Below are 19093 nucleotides of genomic sequence, written 5' to 3'. Positions count from 1 at the left end.
ATTAATTTTGTGTCACCCTGGCCAGGTGGTTCAATGGGTTGGAGCATCAATTATCCTATAAACCAAAAGGCTGTGGGTTCAATTCCCTGTAAGGGCATATACCTAGGTTGTAGGTTCTATTCCCAGTCCAGATATGTACAGGAGGCAATTGATGTCTCCTTCCCACCCCCAGCCCCTTCTTTCTAAAAATCAGTGAAAACAAATCAGGTCAGTTTTGAAGATGTGCAATTTTCCCCTTAAATGCACCATATCTAAAACCAAATTTCCTTTCCTCTTGCCCTCTCCCACCCATTTACTTCTAAACAATGAATTACTATTGCTTCAAACTATGCCCTTACATAAGTATTTGGCTGTAACCAAATGTTGGACTCACTACTCACTTTTCTAGGTCTTTTCTTTGCTTATTACTTTTCCCACTACCTAAAATATTTGACCTCTCTTCAATATCTCTCCAGTTTAGTCCTATTTAAAATCCAGTTAAAGTTGTTTGCCTGTTAAAATGCTTTACAGGACCATCTTAGACTGAAATAATAATATTCCTTTTTCAATATTTTTAAAGCATTAATTATATACTATCTTGATAAGTATATAGTACCTTATTTTGCTGGTTAGTATCCTAAATTGTTACTTAAATTTTAGAGCATTATGTAACTATTCCATGTTTTTGTTTTACTTCTCTGATTGCATTGTACTCCTTTATTAGAGCAGAGACTCTGTATTTTACATATCTTTATGTGTCATCCATTACCTAACATAGCAGCTACATACAGAATTACATCTTTGGGCCTATTAAATCACAGGCCTTTGTGAAAAGCTTATAAATTACTTTCTGATTCTGGACATAAGTTTTGACTAAAACTTTCTTTGATTTATAATTTTTGTACTTTATGTGCTCTGTCTTTTGTTTGAAGTTATATTTTCTTTGAGTTGATCAGAAATAAACACAATTGAATTGAACCAGAATAATTAATAAGAAATCAGTCCCTAGGCACTGAAAACATTGTCTGTATCTTAGTTCCTTGCTCTCTGCCTAGAAAAATCTTAGACTTCTTTGCGATATCTTCTAAAATTTGGAGTTTTAAAATATTTGAAATGACTTTTTTTTTTTTTCTTTTTTGTTTTTAAATAGGCTTGGAAAGGTTGAGGCCACTCGCATACTGTTAGAAAAAGGAAAGTGCAATCCAAACCTTTTAAATGGACATCTTAGTTCTCCTCTTCATTTTGCTGCTGGTGGAGGACATGCTGAAATAGTACAGATTCTCTTAAACCATCCAGAAATTGACAGAGTAAGTTATTTTCCAGGTTGTTGGGTGTGTTTTTTAATGTTTAAGCAGTGAAAAACAAATAATGACACTAAAATGTTCAGTAGTATACTTGAGAGGTTAGCTGAAAAATAAAAACAAATTTCACTTACTATATCTATTACTTGTAAACTTTGCTTTTATACATAAACATTTTGATGATGATAAAATATGCCTTGCATAGAATGTACCATGTAAGCCACTTTTAGGAGTACAGTTCAGTGGCATTAAGTATGTTCATATTACTGTTCAATCTTCTACAGAATGTACATAAAATTTAACCTCTTTTCATTTCATATTATATTCTTCAAAAATATATTTAAGAATTGTCAAAACTGGTTTGGCTCAGTGGTAGAGCGTCGGTCTGCAGACTGAAAGGTCCCAGGTTCGATTCCAGTCAGGGGCATGTGCATTGATTGTGGGCACATCCCCAGTGGGGGGTGTGCAGGAGGCAGCTGGTCGTTGTTTCTCTTTCATCGACGTTTCTAGATCTCTCTCTCTCCCTTCCTCTCTGTAAAATATCAATAAAAATATATTTTAAAAAATATATATATATATATATACATATATATATATATATATATATATATATATATATATATTTTTTAAGAATTAAAAAGATTTTCTACCCACTTTCTAGAGTTTGTATTAACAAGTATTTTGTGAAGGGGGGGAAAAAGATAGTTTTAACAAAACCTGAATTGTATTTGTAATCAGAACTTTTTTTTCCTCCCCCCAAATATATTCCATCCATTCTCTACAGAGAGGAAGGGAGAGAGAGATAGATAGAGAGGAAGGGAGAGAGAAACGTCGATGAGAGAGAAACATTGACCAGCTGCCTCCTGCACACCCCTCACCGGGGATGTGCCCGCAACCAAGGTACATACCCTCTACCGGAATCGAACCGGGGACCCTTCAGTCTGCAGACCGACGCTCTACCACTGAGCCAAACCGGTTTCTGCTGTAATCAGAACTTTTGAAAAACAATAATCACATTGATATCTGTGCTTTAAGTCTTTCATATTTGGTAATTCATGTTTAAGTATAGCATGTACTAAATATGGTTCTTATTTACTTACTACTTGAGAAGAGTCTTTTTTAAAATCAAACTTTAATATTTCCCTTTACATTGCCATATATTTATAATGTCTTTTTTCTTTATTCTCTTCTTTCCCCCCACATTTTTAGCATATAACAGACCAACAAGGAAAATCCCCTTTAAATATTTGTGAAGAAAACAAACAAAATAATTGGGAAGAAACTACAAAATTGTTGAAGGAAGCCATTAACAAACCAGTAAGATTATCTTCATAGTAGAGCCAAGCATCCTACTTAAATTGATGAGTAATTTCAGGTTCTGAGGCAAGAGTGGAAGGATGGCTGGTTTATTTACTGCTTTTATAAAACCTCATGGTTAGACTTCATAAGCATTAAATTTGTTATCCATAATGGTTCGACGTTTATTCTTGCTTAACAAAATGAAACTTGAATAAGTAAATCTTTTAATCACTTAAACTTAATTTATTTTTCAGTATAATCATTATACTTGTGCTAATTACTAATTGTAATCTGTTCATTGAAGCATATGTTTCTACTTAGGCCTCCTCAGCAATATTTTATATTTGTAAATACTGACATTAAACATCATTCATTAATTTAGTTTCAGCAAGTTATCTATTACAGATTCATTGTATTCCTCAAGAAAGTGAATGAGTTAAGATTGGAGATTTCCTAGCTTTTTTTTCTGCCTATTCAACCTCGTTTTCCATCTAATTATGTCCAAAATTACTGGCAGTGACATTAAGGAAGAAAAGAATTAACAATTAGAAAAAAAACTCAATCCTAAAAGTTATAGTGATTATAAATCTATCATTAATTTAAAGATTTGAAAACTTGCAAACTAGATTACTTGCAAAAAGGATTCATATCAACAGATATAGGATAAAAGTTTGATACCAACAGATAAAACTCATATGTCTGAGTCTTTCCAGACATTCCCATCAATGAGACAATAAGTCTTTGTTGAATATTTCTGTGAATTTAACACCATGAAATGCTGAAATTGATAACTGATAAAAAATATATGATCTCTCCCTTTAAGGATTATTACATACTCATGCACATTTTGTCAAAACACTATTCCATAAGCATAAGACAAGGGCAAGAAAATAGATGTGGTATATAGGCAACTTTATGTTAAACTTCTTTGCAATTAATTTTCTAGTTAATTTTCTAGTATTGTTAAAAAACTTTTTTTTCCTTGCCATACTTTTTATATTGGAATGTAAAAGATAAAAGGAATTAGGTGTTTTATCCAAAATGAACTGTCCTGGAAGTTGTTTGGAGGCCCCATAACCACAAAAATATTATTGAGAATTTCATTTGTCTCTGGGAATTTCTGAACTGGAAGAAAAGAAAGAAGAAAAAAACTGGCTTAGGGACCATTGCTTAAAACTTCTACCTGAACATTTCTATAGTATAATTTGTGGCCCATTAGACTTATGAGGTATTTGACTAACACCAGATTTAGTTAACCAATGTATATCCCCCATTTGATCTCTACATTGGACATAACAGCTTATAAAAAAATCCTCTCAGAAGATTTTGAAGTTGAATTTTTTAAAAAAACTAATTGGTCTTAGTTTCTCAAAATTATTTGACCACGGGATATCCAGAGGAAAATGTATTAGAAAATGTAAATAATGAAAGTAAAATTTTAAAAATTATTGCCAGCAGATTCTTACTTGAAGCCATTTTTCTGATATTTTCCATGTTAGAAATCTATATTAAGCAGATGAAGTTGAAATTAAAGCATTTTGGTGGATTTGGTTGTATAATTTCTAACCAGATTACATAATTTATTATCATTCTTTGTTCTAGTATGAAAAAGTTCGAATCTACAGAATGGATGGATCATACCGTTCTGTTGAACTAAAGCATGGAAATAATACCACAGTGCAGCAGATAATGGAAGGAATGCGTCTCTCTCAAGAAACACAACAATATTTCACTATTTGGATCTGTTCAGAAAACCTCAGTAAGAAAGTTATTATTTTGTTGTGTGAACATCATTATTCTTTTTTGAGAGTGGGTTGGTCAATTTCACTTAACATCAGTCTAACATCAGTTAATTACTAACTTTTAAATATTAAAACGATACAGTGTTCTTCTCTTTTATATAAATTATTTGTAGGTTTTTTTTTTTTAATACATTTTATTGATTTTTTACAGAGAGGAAGGGAGAGGGATAGAGAGTTAGAAACATCCATCAGCTGCCTCCTGCACACTCCCTCCTGGGAATGTGCCCACAACCAAGGTACATGCCCTTGACCGGAATCGACTCCAGGACCCTTGAGTCCGCAGGCCCATGCTCTATCCACTGAGCCAAACCGGTCCCCGCTGTACGCTGTACTCTTTTATATAAATTGTTTGTTGAAACAGGTAAGCCTCCCCCTCACTTAACTCAAACAATATTTTAAGTGGTAAAAACCAAAACATTTCTTCTTTGGCAATGGAGTTTTATTTGAATGTCATTAAATGTGGTGGCTCATCCAACTTGCCTTTATTTTAAATAAAAAAAAACTTATTTTATTTTCAAAATATTTATTATTATTTTGAAAATATTTATTTTCAAAATAATAATAAATATTTTTCTTTATATAAATTTTCTTTCAGATCTTTATTTAAAATCATTCTCACTATAGATTTATCTCTCAAAGTATTGCAAATACATAAAGGATTTAATTGAGGTTGTTTTGATTGGTTATCTAATGGTTTATTTTTTAAAACAAAATACTACTGATTGTAACATTAATTCGGCTATCATGAAATTAAGGATCTTAAATAGATCTAATAAATTTTATATCTTTTAAGAATTATTCTCATAATTCTTATGTTATTATTATTTTTTTTAATCCTCACTCAAGGATATTTTTTCCATTGATTTTTAAAGAGAATGGTAGGTAGGGAGAAAGTGAGAGGGAGAGGGTGAAGGAGAGGGAGAGAGGGAGAGAAAGAGAGAAAGAGAGAGGCGGGGGGGTAGAGAGAGAGAGAAACATTAACATGAGTGAAACATCGACTGGTTGCCTTCCACAGGCACCCTTACCAAGGCCTCGGATTGAAGCTGCAACCAGGATATCTGCCCTTGCCTGGAAATCTAGCCCGTGACTCTTCAGTCCTTGAAGCTATGCTCTTACCACTGAGAAACACCAGCCAGGCCAATTCTTATATTCTTAAAAGCAAAAGCAATCAACTCAAGTTGGGTAGTATTAATTAAAATCAATGTTTATTTAAATTTGCACTTAATTTGTGTATTCAGTACTTAAGTGCAAAGAGTTTAATACAAAGTTTCTATGCATTGATATAATTGATCTATTTTTATATTATCATTTATAAAAGGAAAGATGTTTTTCAGGCCTTCAACTCAAACCATATCATAAACCCTTGCAACACGTTCGGGACTGGCCAGAAATACTGGCTGAATTGACTAATTTGGATCCCCAGAGGGAAACACCACAGCTTTTCCTAAGAAGAGATGTGAGACTTCCTTTGGAAGTTGAAAAAAAGGTTTGCTTGAAAATCTTACAGTCATGTAAATGTACAGGATTTATTGAGTTCCTATGGTAGGCACTACAGGCAGAAACTGTGCTCTTCCTGTACAGGCAGGGTTTACTTCGGTTTCTCTGTTCAACCCTCACATCCCTTTGGTAAATAGTAGAGTTTGAGTCAAACCTCTTTCTAAAGCCCCTGGTTGGTTTTCTCATATTCCTTCCATTGTCTTATAATGCAAAAGTCTATCCTAAAGAGAATTATTAGCAACCAGATAGAAGGCGGGTTATAAAAAAAATTTTTTTTCAGAATAGTATAGTGTCAAAGAGAAATTTAATAAAGGGCTAATAAAGTGTGTAAATTTCAAAGGAGAAAAAGATACCGTAGAATGGGGAGTACAGAAAAGAATATTCTAAGTGGAGAAAATTATATTTGCAAAGGGGACATAAAAGATTGTTCTCTATAATCAGTAAGTAGCTGTTCTCAAGCAGAGAATTATATAGATACTAAAAAAAAACAGAGAGAGAATACAATTTACATTGGATAAAAATATCTGTTCCAAACAAGTATGTTTGGATTTGAATTAGACCATAAAGGTTAGATAGTCTCAAACTGTGAAAAAAATATAATAATGCATATAATTAAGCAAATGTCAGCACAAGAAAATTTCATTGACCATGTCCAAATTTGGTAAATGTTTTTTGCCTGACTATTCATATTGTCCCTCTGAGATTTGATCCTGTTACCCAAATATGCTGGAATGTATATCAAAATTTATATTAAGTTTACCAAAAACTAAGATCTTGATTATTTATTTAAAATATGTTAGAATTACAAATAGAATTAAGGAAATAAAACCACATGATAATCTCAACTAACATAGAAAACTAGAAATACTAAGAGCTTCCTCAATAAGGTAAATGGAGTTTATGAACAACTCACATCATACTCAATGTTGAAAGATTGACAACATTCCTCTTAAGATCAGAAACGAGACAAGGATGTCTGTTTTCATCACTGCTATTTTACATAGTACTGGATGTTTTAGCCAGAGCAATTAGACAAAAGACCAAAAAAAAGAAAGAAAGAAAGAAAGAAGGCATCCAAATAATCCAAATATGAGAAAACTAAAACTATATTCACAAATGAGAAACCAATTTAAACCTATTAAGATGGCTATAATAAAAATTTATAAAGGAAAATGGCAAGTATTGGTGAGGAAGGCTGTAGAGAATTTAGAACACCCCTGTACATTGCAGATGAGAGTATAAAATGGTGCAGTCTCTATGGAAAAAAATTTAGTGGTTCTTAAAAAAACTAAACAGAATTCCATATGATCCAGCACTTTCTCTCCTAGGTATATACCCGAAGAATTATAAACAAGAAATCAAACAGTTACCTGTATGCAGTGTTCATGGCAACACTATTCACAAATAGCCAAAAAAGTGGAAACAGAGTGTCCATCAAGAGATACAATAGATAAAATGTAGTATATGCCTAAAATGAAATGTTATTCAGCTGTAAAAAGGAATGTAGTCTTTATACATGCCATAACATGGATGGACCCTAAAAACATTATGATAACTGAAATAAATCAGACACATAAAGATAAATATTGTATGATTCTACTTACATTAAGTATCTGGAACCGGCAAATTCATGTACTCAGAAAGTGGATTAGAGTTGCCATAGATGAGTGGCACAGGGAGAATGAAAAGTTATTATTTAATGGTTACAGATTTTGTTTAGGTGGTTAAAATAGTGATTGGTCATGGTTCCTCAACATGGTGAATGTAATAAATGCCACTGAATTGTATGCTTAAAAATGGTTAAAATGAAAAAAAAATTTTTTTGTTGTATGTATTTTAACATAGTTTTTAAAAATATATTAGATTCATGAAATCTAGAAATAATATAAGTATACTTAATGTGTCTTCCTTCTTCACCTAAGTAATGTTTTAGAAGTTGGCTGCTAGAGAAAAAGAACAATAATGATAATACTTATATGATAAATTGCATAAGTATTTTATAAATAATATGAAGTAGGCTCAAGTGAAAAAAAAGCAAGGCTTAGTAAGTACTTAAGGTAAATCAGAATATCATAATATGGAAAAGTAGTGTTTTCTTTCACTTTTATGTAATTTAGAAATTCCTACTTGTACTGTCTGAAAAATAGAATAATTGCATTTATTGATTAGCATCATTCTTTTAGGATTAAAATAGACTGATTTCATTTAAAAAGAACAATAGTTGATTGATACTCACTGAACATACTATTAGGAATTATAACTCAGCTGGAACTTCAAATTCACTGTCAATTTTTATTAGAAAAATGTTTTCTTCAATCTTCTTTCCAACATCTTATTTTGAGACATTAAAACCCATAGGAAAGTTGAAAAATTTACACCATATCCCATTCAATAAATTACTAGTTGTTAATGTTTTGCTACATTTGTTTCATATTTTCTCTCTTTCCTCTGTGAGCCATTTAAAAGAGTGTTGCAGACATTATGGCACTTCATCTCTGCATATTTCAACAGGCATCTCCCAAAGGACATATCTATATACTACATTACCCTTTATAATGAAATTAATATTTCTATAATAACATCTAATATCAGATTTGTATTCAGATTTCTCCCAATTGTTTTAAAGTCTTTTATAGCTCCCATTCGTAAGATGTAATCAAGGGTCATGCTTTGCATTTGATTACTAGTTTCTTGTAATCTGGAATAATTCCCTCCTTTTTTCCCATGAAATTCTATTTTTTATATTATAAAATATTATAAGATATTATTTTAGTTAAAGTGGCAAAAATAATCTTTACGATAAAGAATTGGATCATTGTAAGTTATACTACTTGGAAGTATTTTAAGTAGTCATTCAGAAACTTTGTTAATTGGTGATTTTTTCCAAGTAGAGCTATATTCTGTAGAGTAGCATTTTTTTTAGTATGTTAATCTTTTCGGATAAAATGAAACTTCAAAGTTTTTAAAACCTAAAAAGAAGCATATGCTCTCCTTTAATGTTATTTGCAAGTGCAAAGTATTTTTAGTCAAATAAAACATGTTTGTATTAAATTTTTTTAAACTACACATACCATACTTCTGAGAATTAACACACTTCCGTTTATCTTCTTTGACTTTAGTATGAGTTCTAAGAAGCATAAATTAGAAGAATGTTTGAAGGATATAAAGAATTTGAGTAAATTTGTGCTCAGATTTACCATATCTCATATCCATAAACTGGTGAAAATTTTTTGGACTGTAAATCAGAGGTTAGCAAACTATGGCCTATTGCCATATCTGATCTGCTGCATATTTTTATATATCCTGCAAGTTACTAGATTGAAAAATTTTCAGCTAACAGTAGCAGAGTTGAATTATTATAAGAGACTATGACTCACAAAGCTTTAAGTATTACTGTCTGGCCCTCAATAGAAAAAAATTGCAGCTCCTGCTCTTAAGTACTAATGGCTTATTTATATAGATAAATGTAATTCATATTTTTCTATATTAGATAATGACAAGTTGTACTTTTGTAACAGGAAATTATAGCTTAATAACCAAATTATACTTTTTTCTTTTAAGATTGAAGACCCACTAGCTATTCTTATTCTCTTTGACGAAGCCAGATATAACTTACTAAAGGGCTTTTATACAGCTCCAGATGCCAAACTGATAACATTAGCAAGTCTGTTGTTGCAAATAGTTTATGGAAATTATGAGAGTAAGAAGCACAAGCAAGGTTTCCTAAAGTAAGTATTTCATGTGAATGTAATGTGTGGTCTTGTGCTATGCTTAAGATTCAATTTAACCAAGAATATTTAGAAGTAAATATTTATACATTAGTTTGGAATTAAGTACAGTCATCCCTCTGTTTCCATGGGCTCCACATTCACAGATTCAACCAACTTCAGATTGAACCCACGCATATAGAGGGCTGACTGAGGGCAGCATCCTCGAGAGTCCTGGAACCAGTCCCCCTTAGATACCAAGAGATAACTGTAATACAAAGCATGGAATGAGAGAGGAAAAAAACAAAACAAAACAAAACAAAAAAATCTATGTAAAGCATCCTTTAAGTTTTACTCTTTGAGTTCACTAAAGCTTGAATGAGTGGTAGGAAAATGTTATAAGGCAGATGCATTTAAAAATTTCACCACAAAAACTAGTTTCATGTTGAGAGAAAACTGAGGTTTTAGCACATCTTACATTTGTTGATTGTGGTTTTCAATTTTCAAAAATACTTTGTGGTTATTAAAAAAAAACATTTCTCTGAATTGAATGTTAAGATTGTGGCTTTTGTTTAAAAATTTCTTAGAGCTCTCTTTATATTTTACAACAGTATTTTTTAACTAAAAACTCAAGTTACTAAAAACCTTTTGTGTCTAAATGATTATATTACTTTAGCTAGTAAAGAGTTTTTAAAATATGTTGGCATATTTGCTTACAGTGAAGAAAATCTAAAATCTATTGTACCTATTACCAAATTGAAAAGTAAGGCACCTCACTGGACAAACAGAATACTTCATGAATATAAGGTAAGTTGTGTAATAAAACTAAAAGGACATTTTATAAGAGAGTTATAAATTTGTTATTATTATTAATATGCTTTAAACAAAGTTCATAAAACATATAGTCCTGAAATTAAAATAGGATCTTTTGGTTTACATGCCTGAAACTGAAAGGAAGACATTTTTGTATTTCTGGTGTGTTTTTTTGTTGTTGTTTTCTTTTAATGTATTTTAGAGGAAGAGGGGGAGAGAGAGAAACATCCATGAGAGAGAAACATCAGTCATTTGCCTCCTGTATAAGCCTTGACCCTGGGATCTAACTTGAAACCTAGGTATATGCCCTGACCGGGAATCAAACCTGAAACCTTTTGGTGTACAGGATGATGCTTCAACCAACGGAATCACCTAGCCAGGGCAAGAAAGTTATTTTTGTTTTAAATAATGTACAATCTTTTCATAAATACCTTTTATGTGCTGGATACCATGGTAAGGACTAGTGACTTAAAAAAAAAAAACATGAAATAATATCTCTGTCCATGAGGCACTTAAAAAACCTGGCAGGATAGACAAGAAATATTTTTAGATCCTGATATTTCTTTTTTCTTTTTTAATGTAAAATCTCAAAAGAAAAATTGCTGCCGGGACCGGTTTGGCTCAATGGATAGAGCGTCGGCTTGGGGACTGAAAGGTCCCGGGTTCGATTCCGGTCAAGGGCATGTACCTTGGTTGCGGGCATATCCCCGGTAGGGGGTGTGCAAGAGGCAGCTGATCGATGACTCTCTCTCATCGATGTTTCTAACTCTCTATCTCTCTCCCTTCCTCTCTGTACAAAATCAATAAAAAAAAAAAAAAGAAAAAAAAGAAAAATTGCTTTTAGGATAATGTCACTTATTCTTCTTGGAGGTCAGCCTTGATTTTAGAAACTGCTTAGTTGGCCTCTTTGGATTATCAAAGGTACCTTCTCCTTTCACATCTCTTTATTTTACTTTTTTTGGTTTTAGAATCTTAGTACAAGTGAGGGTATCAGTAAAGAAATGCATCACCTTCAGCGCATGTTCCTACAGAATTGTTGGGAAATTCCTACATATGGAGCAGCTTTTTTCACAGGACAGATATTTACAAAGGCAAGTCCCAGCAATCATAAAGTCATTCCTGTGTATGTAGGAGTGAATATAAAAGGACTTCATCTCCTCAACATGGAAACTAAGGTAGATTTTCAGCTCTTTTTGACTATAATAGCTAAAATAACAGTACTGGCATATGTGCAAGCCTATCATTGCAATTTCATTTTTCAATTGAAAAATTGGTGGTTAAAAACCAAATGATTATCTTTAGGGATTAACATGTTAATTATAGTACATTTCTACATTGAAATATCTTTTGGCTATACAAGAGAATGAAGAATATTTTTGTGTAGAATGATCTCCAAGATGTATTTAGTAGAAAAGCAAGGTGCTAAAGCATATGTATTATGCTACCTTTTGTGTAAAAATGGGGGAAGTAGGTATTTATCCAAAGAAAACCAAAACACTGACTGACTCAAAGAAATTACACTACCATGTTTGATGTAGCATTATTTACAACAGCCAAGATATGGAAACAATCTAAATGTCCAACGATGGATGACTACATTTAAAAAAATGTGATACACACACACACACAATGGTATATTATTCATCCATAAAAATAAAAAAAATGAAGTCTTGCCATTTGTGACAACATGAATGGACTTTGAGGGCCTTACAGTAAGTGACGTAAGTTAGACTGAGAAAGACAAATACTATATGATCTCACTTATATGTGGAATATTACCAAAAAAAAATACAAAACTGAATAGATAAGTCTAAAAAGAATTGTCAAATACCTCCATCACATCATATAATTATCATTTCTTATTTGCGGTGAGAACATATAAGATCATTTAGCAACTTTCAGGTATACAGTCCAGCATTATTTACTCTAGTCACTATGCTGTACACTAGAACTTACTCATTTTTTAAAAATATATTTTATTGATTTTCATAGAGAGAAAGAGAGAGTGATAGAGAGCTAGAAACATCGATCAGCTGCCTCCTGCACACCCCACACGGGGATGTGCCCGCAACCCGGAATCAAACCTGGGACTCTTCAGTCCACAGGCCGATGCTTTATCCACTGAGCCAAACCAGTCAGGGCAAACTTACTCATCTTTTAACTGAAAGGTGTGCTCTGTGACGCACATCCCTTGGATTTCCCCAACCCGCCAACCCCTGGTAACTACTATTTTACTACTTGTTTCTATGAGTTTGGCATTTTTAGATTTCACATACAAGTGTTTTATTTCAATTAATGTCATGCCCTTAAGATCTATTCATGTAATTGCAGATGACAGGGATTTTATTTCTCATGGCTGAATAATATGCTTGGGTGGGTGTGCATGCCACAGAATGGGCATCTTTAAAAATTGTTATCAGTCTGATAAAAAAAAAATGTGTCATTGCTTGAGGCAGTATCTTGAGAGCCTACTATATATGTATCTCTGTACTGCAGGTTGTTTGTAGTGTGGTGCTTTCTCTGAATAAGTTTTATTCTAACATTAGACCTGACTAGGAAAGTGTAGATAGTGAGAGAAGATTGGTGCTTTTAATAATAATATACAATAATTATTAATTATGTTGTAGGCTTTACTCATCAGTCTTAAGTATGGCTGCTTTATGTGGCAATTGGGAGATGCTGGTACATGTTTTCAGATCCATAGTATGGAAAATAAAATGAGCTTTATAGTACATACAAAACAGGTAAGTACTCATCAATTATTCTGGATATCTAATAATGAGCTATTATATTAGTAAAATTATTTTTTATAAAAGAACAATCCATTTTACTTCAAGGAAAACTGCTAATATGTAATGAAATGAAAACATTTAAGGGGGGAAAGCAGGTCTTTCCTAAGCAAACAAAGTCAGAAACTTATCTGAATAATTTATTTCAGTCTTATACGGTAACATGAAACTCTCTTTTTCTTCCATTATAAAAAATTCTGGGCAGGATTGCCTCTCTCTTCTATCAGGTGGTCCTTCCCTGTTCTTGAGCAGTATCCTACCTGAGCCACCAGTTGAATCCAGCAGGTCATTTTCTAAATCCCTTCAAAAGCCTAAGTAAATACTCTATTCTTGACAAGCTGTATGTACCCTGATACAAAAGTTCTTTACAATAGCTAGAGAACTGCCCACTTCCATCTATGTCATTTACTCATCTAACATGCTTCCTATTTATTGTCAACATTTTACTTTGTAGGCTGGCCTTGTGGTGAAACTGTTAATGAAGCTAAATGGACAGTTAATGCCTACCGAAAGAAATTCTTGAGAGGGAAGCAACTGATATTTAATCCACCGCATTTTGTGATACAGACTTTTTTCCATGAAAGATTTCTTAAACTATTATTTTTAACAAGGCACCAAGTCTCTTGTAATATATATGTATACTATTATGTTGTACAGAATCTGTACTTATGTTTGGTGTGTAATATACCAATTACTTTTATATAATATCCTCATAAACTATTCTAATTTTTCAGAGAGCACGAAAAAGTATAGGTTGATAGCCTGTATAATGTTAGACAAAATAGTAAGCTTTATAAAAAGTTATTTTTGGTAAATGGTAAAGAATTTAGAATGGAATGTGATGAAATTAAAATACATATAGCTTTGCTATAACTTTGTGTGTCATTTCAAAATATACTTTATCGTCAATATTATTTTAATAAAGAAATGTATTTTCTACTTAAGCCATAATAACACTTATTTAAAACATTTTTCTGTGAACACTTCTCAGCATGTTTTTTAAAGACGTGGTTAAAACAGATCTAAGATAAGCTAGTATTTCTCTTAAGTATATCTCTTGAACCCACTGCATCATAATTACCGAGAACCTCTTATAAAATAAAGGTTTCAGAGACTCACTTTAAGTAAATCCACTCACTCTCTGGAATTAGCAGGACCTAGAGAATCTTTTCTTAAGTTTTAGTTAGTTTTCTGTTGAAATATTCCAGACCAAGTAATGTCCTAAAGTTAAATAAATTACATAAAACTTCCTGGCACACAAGCACATATGTATGTAGATACACAGATTAAATGACAATCTCTAGATATTTGTAGTTGCATTTATTAAGTCCATGTTGTATGTTTATGAGTTGGCTTCATGATTTATTTATATGGCCTTTATACTGTAGGCTGTAGATCAGCAAATATTTAGTTGCTTCATTTAGGACAGTCTTTACTGATATCAAGTAGTTAACTTGATTAATCTGCTATTTAGTAAAGTTAGAAACTAGCAATTCCAAGCCAATAGACTGATTTGTTCTAAGTAAGTTCAAAGATATATAGTCATATTTAAAAATTACCCTACAAAAAATATAAATTTAAATAAACAAATAAATAAAATTACCCTACAGATTGCAGGATTTATATATCATCATCTCTTCACATTAACTTCTTTTTTTTTTTCTTTTTTTTTTCAGAGAGGAAGGGGAGAGAGCTAGAAACATCAATGATGAGAGAGAATCATTGGTCAGCTGCCTCCTGCATTTCCCCTACTGGGGACCAAGCTTGCAACCCTGGCATGTGTCCTTGACCGGCATCAAACCTGGGACCTTTCAGTCCGCAGGCTGAGGCACCATCCAGCAAGGCAAAGCAGACAGGGCGTCATCTGCTTATTTTTAATGATGTTCTATCTGAGCCTTAATAAAATTAAGATTATGTTGTTAAGCTTAATGATAAAGCCTGATTTAATTCTGTACTAAGCACTTTTGATTCTGTATAGACAATTCCCTGGTTCAGTTTCATCCATTCCAATGGCCTCAGCTGTTACTAAGAGCCCTGTTGACCCCCAAATCTAAAACTTCAACCTCTCTCTGAAATCCAGATCTTAATTTCCAATTTCCTGCTACTCTTGCTCCACTTAAATGACCTACACAAGGATCTTTACCTTCATCATAACTAGAAACAGAATTGTTTTGTCTACTTGCTCCATCCTATACTTGTATTATGTGATTGGTTAATGGCATTATCAAATTTCATCCAGTTACTTAGCCTGGCAATCTTGGGAGTGGTCTCAACTTTTCCCTCTTTAATCATTCTACATGTTCTACTTATTGAATTCTGTCCAATGTAACGTCAGTCCTTTCCCATTCCTTCCTCCCTGTTTGCACAGCAACCATCCTAGTTCAAGTCTGCACCATCTATTCCTAGGCTCCTTGTAGTTCCCTCCTCTGACTCAGGCTTGACACCCTGCTCACCTATCTGTCACACTGGTGCCAACCTAACCTTTCTCATCGATCTGATTATTTCATTCCCCTTTGAAAACCCTCTTCACTACATGTTGAGTTAAACTTCAGTTCTTTAGTATTGAGTACAAGGCCCTTAATACTCCGTCACATACCTTCCAGGGGTCCTCAAACTTTTTAAAGTGGGGGCCAGATCACGGTCCCTCAGAGAGCTGGAGGGCCGGACTATATGAACTACTAATTCCTACTGTAACACCTCGGCTGCGCTCACTGCCCAAAAAACCTGGCGGGCTGGATCAGACTCCTCTGCGGGCCGCATGTGGCCCGCGGGCCGTAGTTTGAAGACCCCTGCCTTAAACTATAGAGAATGATTTCTGTACAATGAAAATGGAAAAAAAATATATATGTTTTTCTGTATTATATAGACATCAAGAAATTAAATTGATTTGAATACATTCCAAAAAATGCTTTCTCAACAAAAATCCATTTGTGATGGTATGACTCTCATTTTAACATCTGTACACATTAAGTCAGAATGTCTCTAGGGCTATATCTGGTATCTGAAGAAACAGGGGTAGACAGACTAAAAAGGACCTAGTAGACAAAAAGAGGGATAAGCCCTGGGGATTTTTAGAGACCCGAGTGCTTGAGCAAAGAAATGTCTGTCAGACATCTTAAGTGTGGGTGAGGAAAGGAATGTCTGTACATTGTGCTAATTTCTATGACAGAAGGACATGCTAGTTGTTCAGGATTCATTGCCAGGGCACCGATGACAGGTGGGAAATAAGGGGCTTGCTTCCCCACAAGTTAAATAATAATCACAATTAATACTCTAAAATAGTGTTTACTCTGTGTCTGCATTGTGTGAAGCCCTTGTAGATACAGTAATTCATTTAGTCCTCACAACAATCACTATGAGGCTAATACTATTATTCCCACAGTACAGATGAAACAGTTACTTGCCAATAGCTAATAATTGAACTGAGTAGAGCTGAGATTCATATCTAGGCCTGACTCCAGAATAAAAGTCAGAGGAAGATAAATATCACATGATCTCACTCATATATGGAATACAATGAACAACATAAACTGATTAACAAAAACAGATCCAGAGACAGAGAAGCATCGATCAGACCATCAAACCTCAGAGGGGAAGGTAAGGGAGGGTGGGGGTAATGGGAAGAGATCAACCAAAGGACTTGTAGGCATGCATATAAGCCTAATCAATGGACACGGACACCAGGAGGGTGAGGGCATGAGTGTGTGTGTGTGTGTGTGTGTGTGTGTGTGTGGCAGGGGGGAGGGGGGGAGAGAATGGGGAGATAAGGACACATACATAATACCTTAATAAAAAAATTAAAGAATATAAATGAATCAGAAACATGATGTGTGAATAAAAAAAGAATAAGATACTTGTTTTTAATCTTTTTAAAAAGCTAAGGAACCAAATCTCACATAGTGATGCAAATCTTTTCATTTTCTTACATAACTTTGAATACCACTGTGTGTGGAGAGGATGTTACCCAAGGTAAAGCAGTAAGTGGTAGAGTCAAAACTCAAAATCTGGCAGTTTGGTTTCTGAATTCAGACATTAGATAAAGAAGAGCTAACTGGAGAGGTGTTTTGTTTAACACACACACACCAAAAAACAAAACAAGTGCTCGCTTTGGCAGCACATATGCTAAAATTGGAATGATATAGAAGTAAGCATAGCCCCCGAACAAGGATGACACGCAAATTCATGAAGAGTTCCATATTTTAAAAACAGAAAAAAACATACCCACAAATCTTAAAGGGTGTTATATTCCCTAATGAAAAGTCATTGGAGCCTTTTGGGATTTGATTAGCTCCGGTTTTTGTGTTAAGATCTTCCTGAGCCAGTGAACAGAAGGGCTCAGAGTGGTCTGAGTGGGAAGATATTCTACAATGGGAAGAAATAGATAGTTTCAACAAAATCCAGTGAAATTTGGATATGAACAATAAGGAAGAGATAAGAGCTACAATTCCCCTCTTTCTGTCCTGGGCAGCTGGGAGAATGGCATCACTACCTAAGACAGGGAATGGATGAGAAAATTTGAAGTAATTGTGGCATTTAGATGATGATGTCTTAGGCATAAGCTCAGAACACTCTGCAGGAAATGACCATTGAAGCTTCAGGAAAGCAAAGAAATGGAAATTTATAGCATTTGGAACTCATACATGGCTAGTAGTAATGCAAAATGAAGCAATCAGTTTGGAAAACAGTTTGGCAGTTTCTTGTAAATATAGACCCACTCTAGGATCCAGTTATTCTACTCGTAGGTATTTATCCAAAAGACAGAAACCTTTAATCACACAAAAACCTGTATGCAACCCAAATACTTTTCCCCACAACCCAAATATTAGCAATGGGTAAGTGAATAAACAAATATAGGTACAATTATACAATGGAATTCTACTCAGCAACAAAGAAGAATAAACTATTGATGAACAATATGAATAAATTTCAAATACATTATACTAACTGGAAGAAGCCAGGCTCAAAAGGTTACGCACCAAAGCGTTCCCTTCCATTTGGATGGCATTCTAGAAAAGGCAAAGCTATAAAGTCAGAAAGCAAGTAGCGGTTATCCCAGGTTAAGGATAGGAGTGAGGGGCTGTGGGAATGAATATAAAGGGGCATTATGAAGAAATTTAGGAGAGTAAAAAAATTGTTCTGTATGCCGATTTTATTTTTTATTTTATTTTATTGGTTTTTTACAGAGAGGAAGAGAGAGAGATAGAGAGTTAGAAACATCGAGAGAATCATCAATCAGCTGTCTCTTGCACACCCCCTACTGGGGATGTGCCTGCAACCAAGATACATGCCCTTGACCAGAATCGAACCTGGGACCTTTCAGTCCAAAGGCTGACGCTCTATCCACTGAGCCAAACCGGTTTCAGCTGTATCCTGATTTTAACTGACAAATAGTATATTTATTATATCTCACAAAACTGCATCAAAAAAGGAACATTTTATTGTACATACATTTTAAAAGTACATTTAAAAATATATATTTTATTGATTCTCCACAGAGAGAAAGGGAAAGGAATAGACAGAAACATTGATAGTAGAGAAACATTGATCAGCTGCCTCCTGCACATCCCCTACTTGGGATGTGCCTGCAACCAAGGTACATCCCCCTGACCAGAATGGAACCTGGGGCCTCTCAGTCCGCAGGCTGATGCTCTATCCACTGAGCCAAACTGATTTCGGCTGTTTTTAAATTTTTAAAATATATTTGTATTGATTTCAGAGAGAAAGGGAGAGAGAGAGATGGAAACACCAATGATAAGAATAATTTTTATTCAGTTTTTTTATTATAAGAAAAATGATTTTGTTTTATTTTATTTTTTAAATATGTCTTTTATTGATTTTTTTACAGAGAGGAAGGGAAAGAAATAGAGAGCTAGAAACATCGATGAGAGAGAAACATGGATCAGGTA

At 33.6% G+C, this 19093-nt stretch overlaps 1 protein-coding gene across 4 annotated transcripts in view; it reads left to right on the top strand.

Annotated features, from left to right (window-relative positions):
• KRIT1 (KRIT1 ankyrin repeat containing) overlaps positions 1-16504 on the top strand; it is a 28380-nt gene extending 11876 nt beyond the window's left edge. For all 4 annotated transcript variants that reach the window (XM_084897402.1, XM_084897403.1, XM_084897404.1 and 1 more), the window contains 9 exons: positions 1130-1286; positions 2490-2597; positions 4182-4338; positions 5716-5867; positions 9440-9606; positions 10305-10392; positions 11367-11573; positions 13026-13142; positions 13642-16504. In XM_084897402.1, the coding sequence (XP_084753528.1) occupies positions 1130-1286; positions 2490-2597; positions 4182-4338; positions 5716-5867; positions 9440-9606; positions 10305-10392; positions 11367-11573; positions 13026-13142; positions 13642-13710 (1222 nt within the window). In that variant the 3' untranslated portion in view covers positions 13711-16504. The remainder of the gene's footprint in view (positions 1-1129; positions 1287-2489; positions 2598-4181; positions 4339-5715; positions 5868-9439; positions 9607-10304; positions 10393-11366; positions 11574-13025; positions 13143-13641) is intronic.
• The last annotated feature ends 2589 nt before the right edge of the window (positions 16505-19093 follow it).

Source organism: Pipistrellus hanaki (assembly GCF_964339955.1).
Source record: "Pipistrellus hanaki genome assembly, chromosome: 10".
NCBI classification, from domain to species: Eukaryota; Metazoa; Chordata; class Mammalia; order Chiroptera; family Vespertilionidae; genus Pipistrellus; species Pipistrellus hanaki.
Note: the sequence above shows the minus strand (reverse complement) of the source record. Positions and strands in the feature narration are given on the sequence as shown.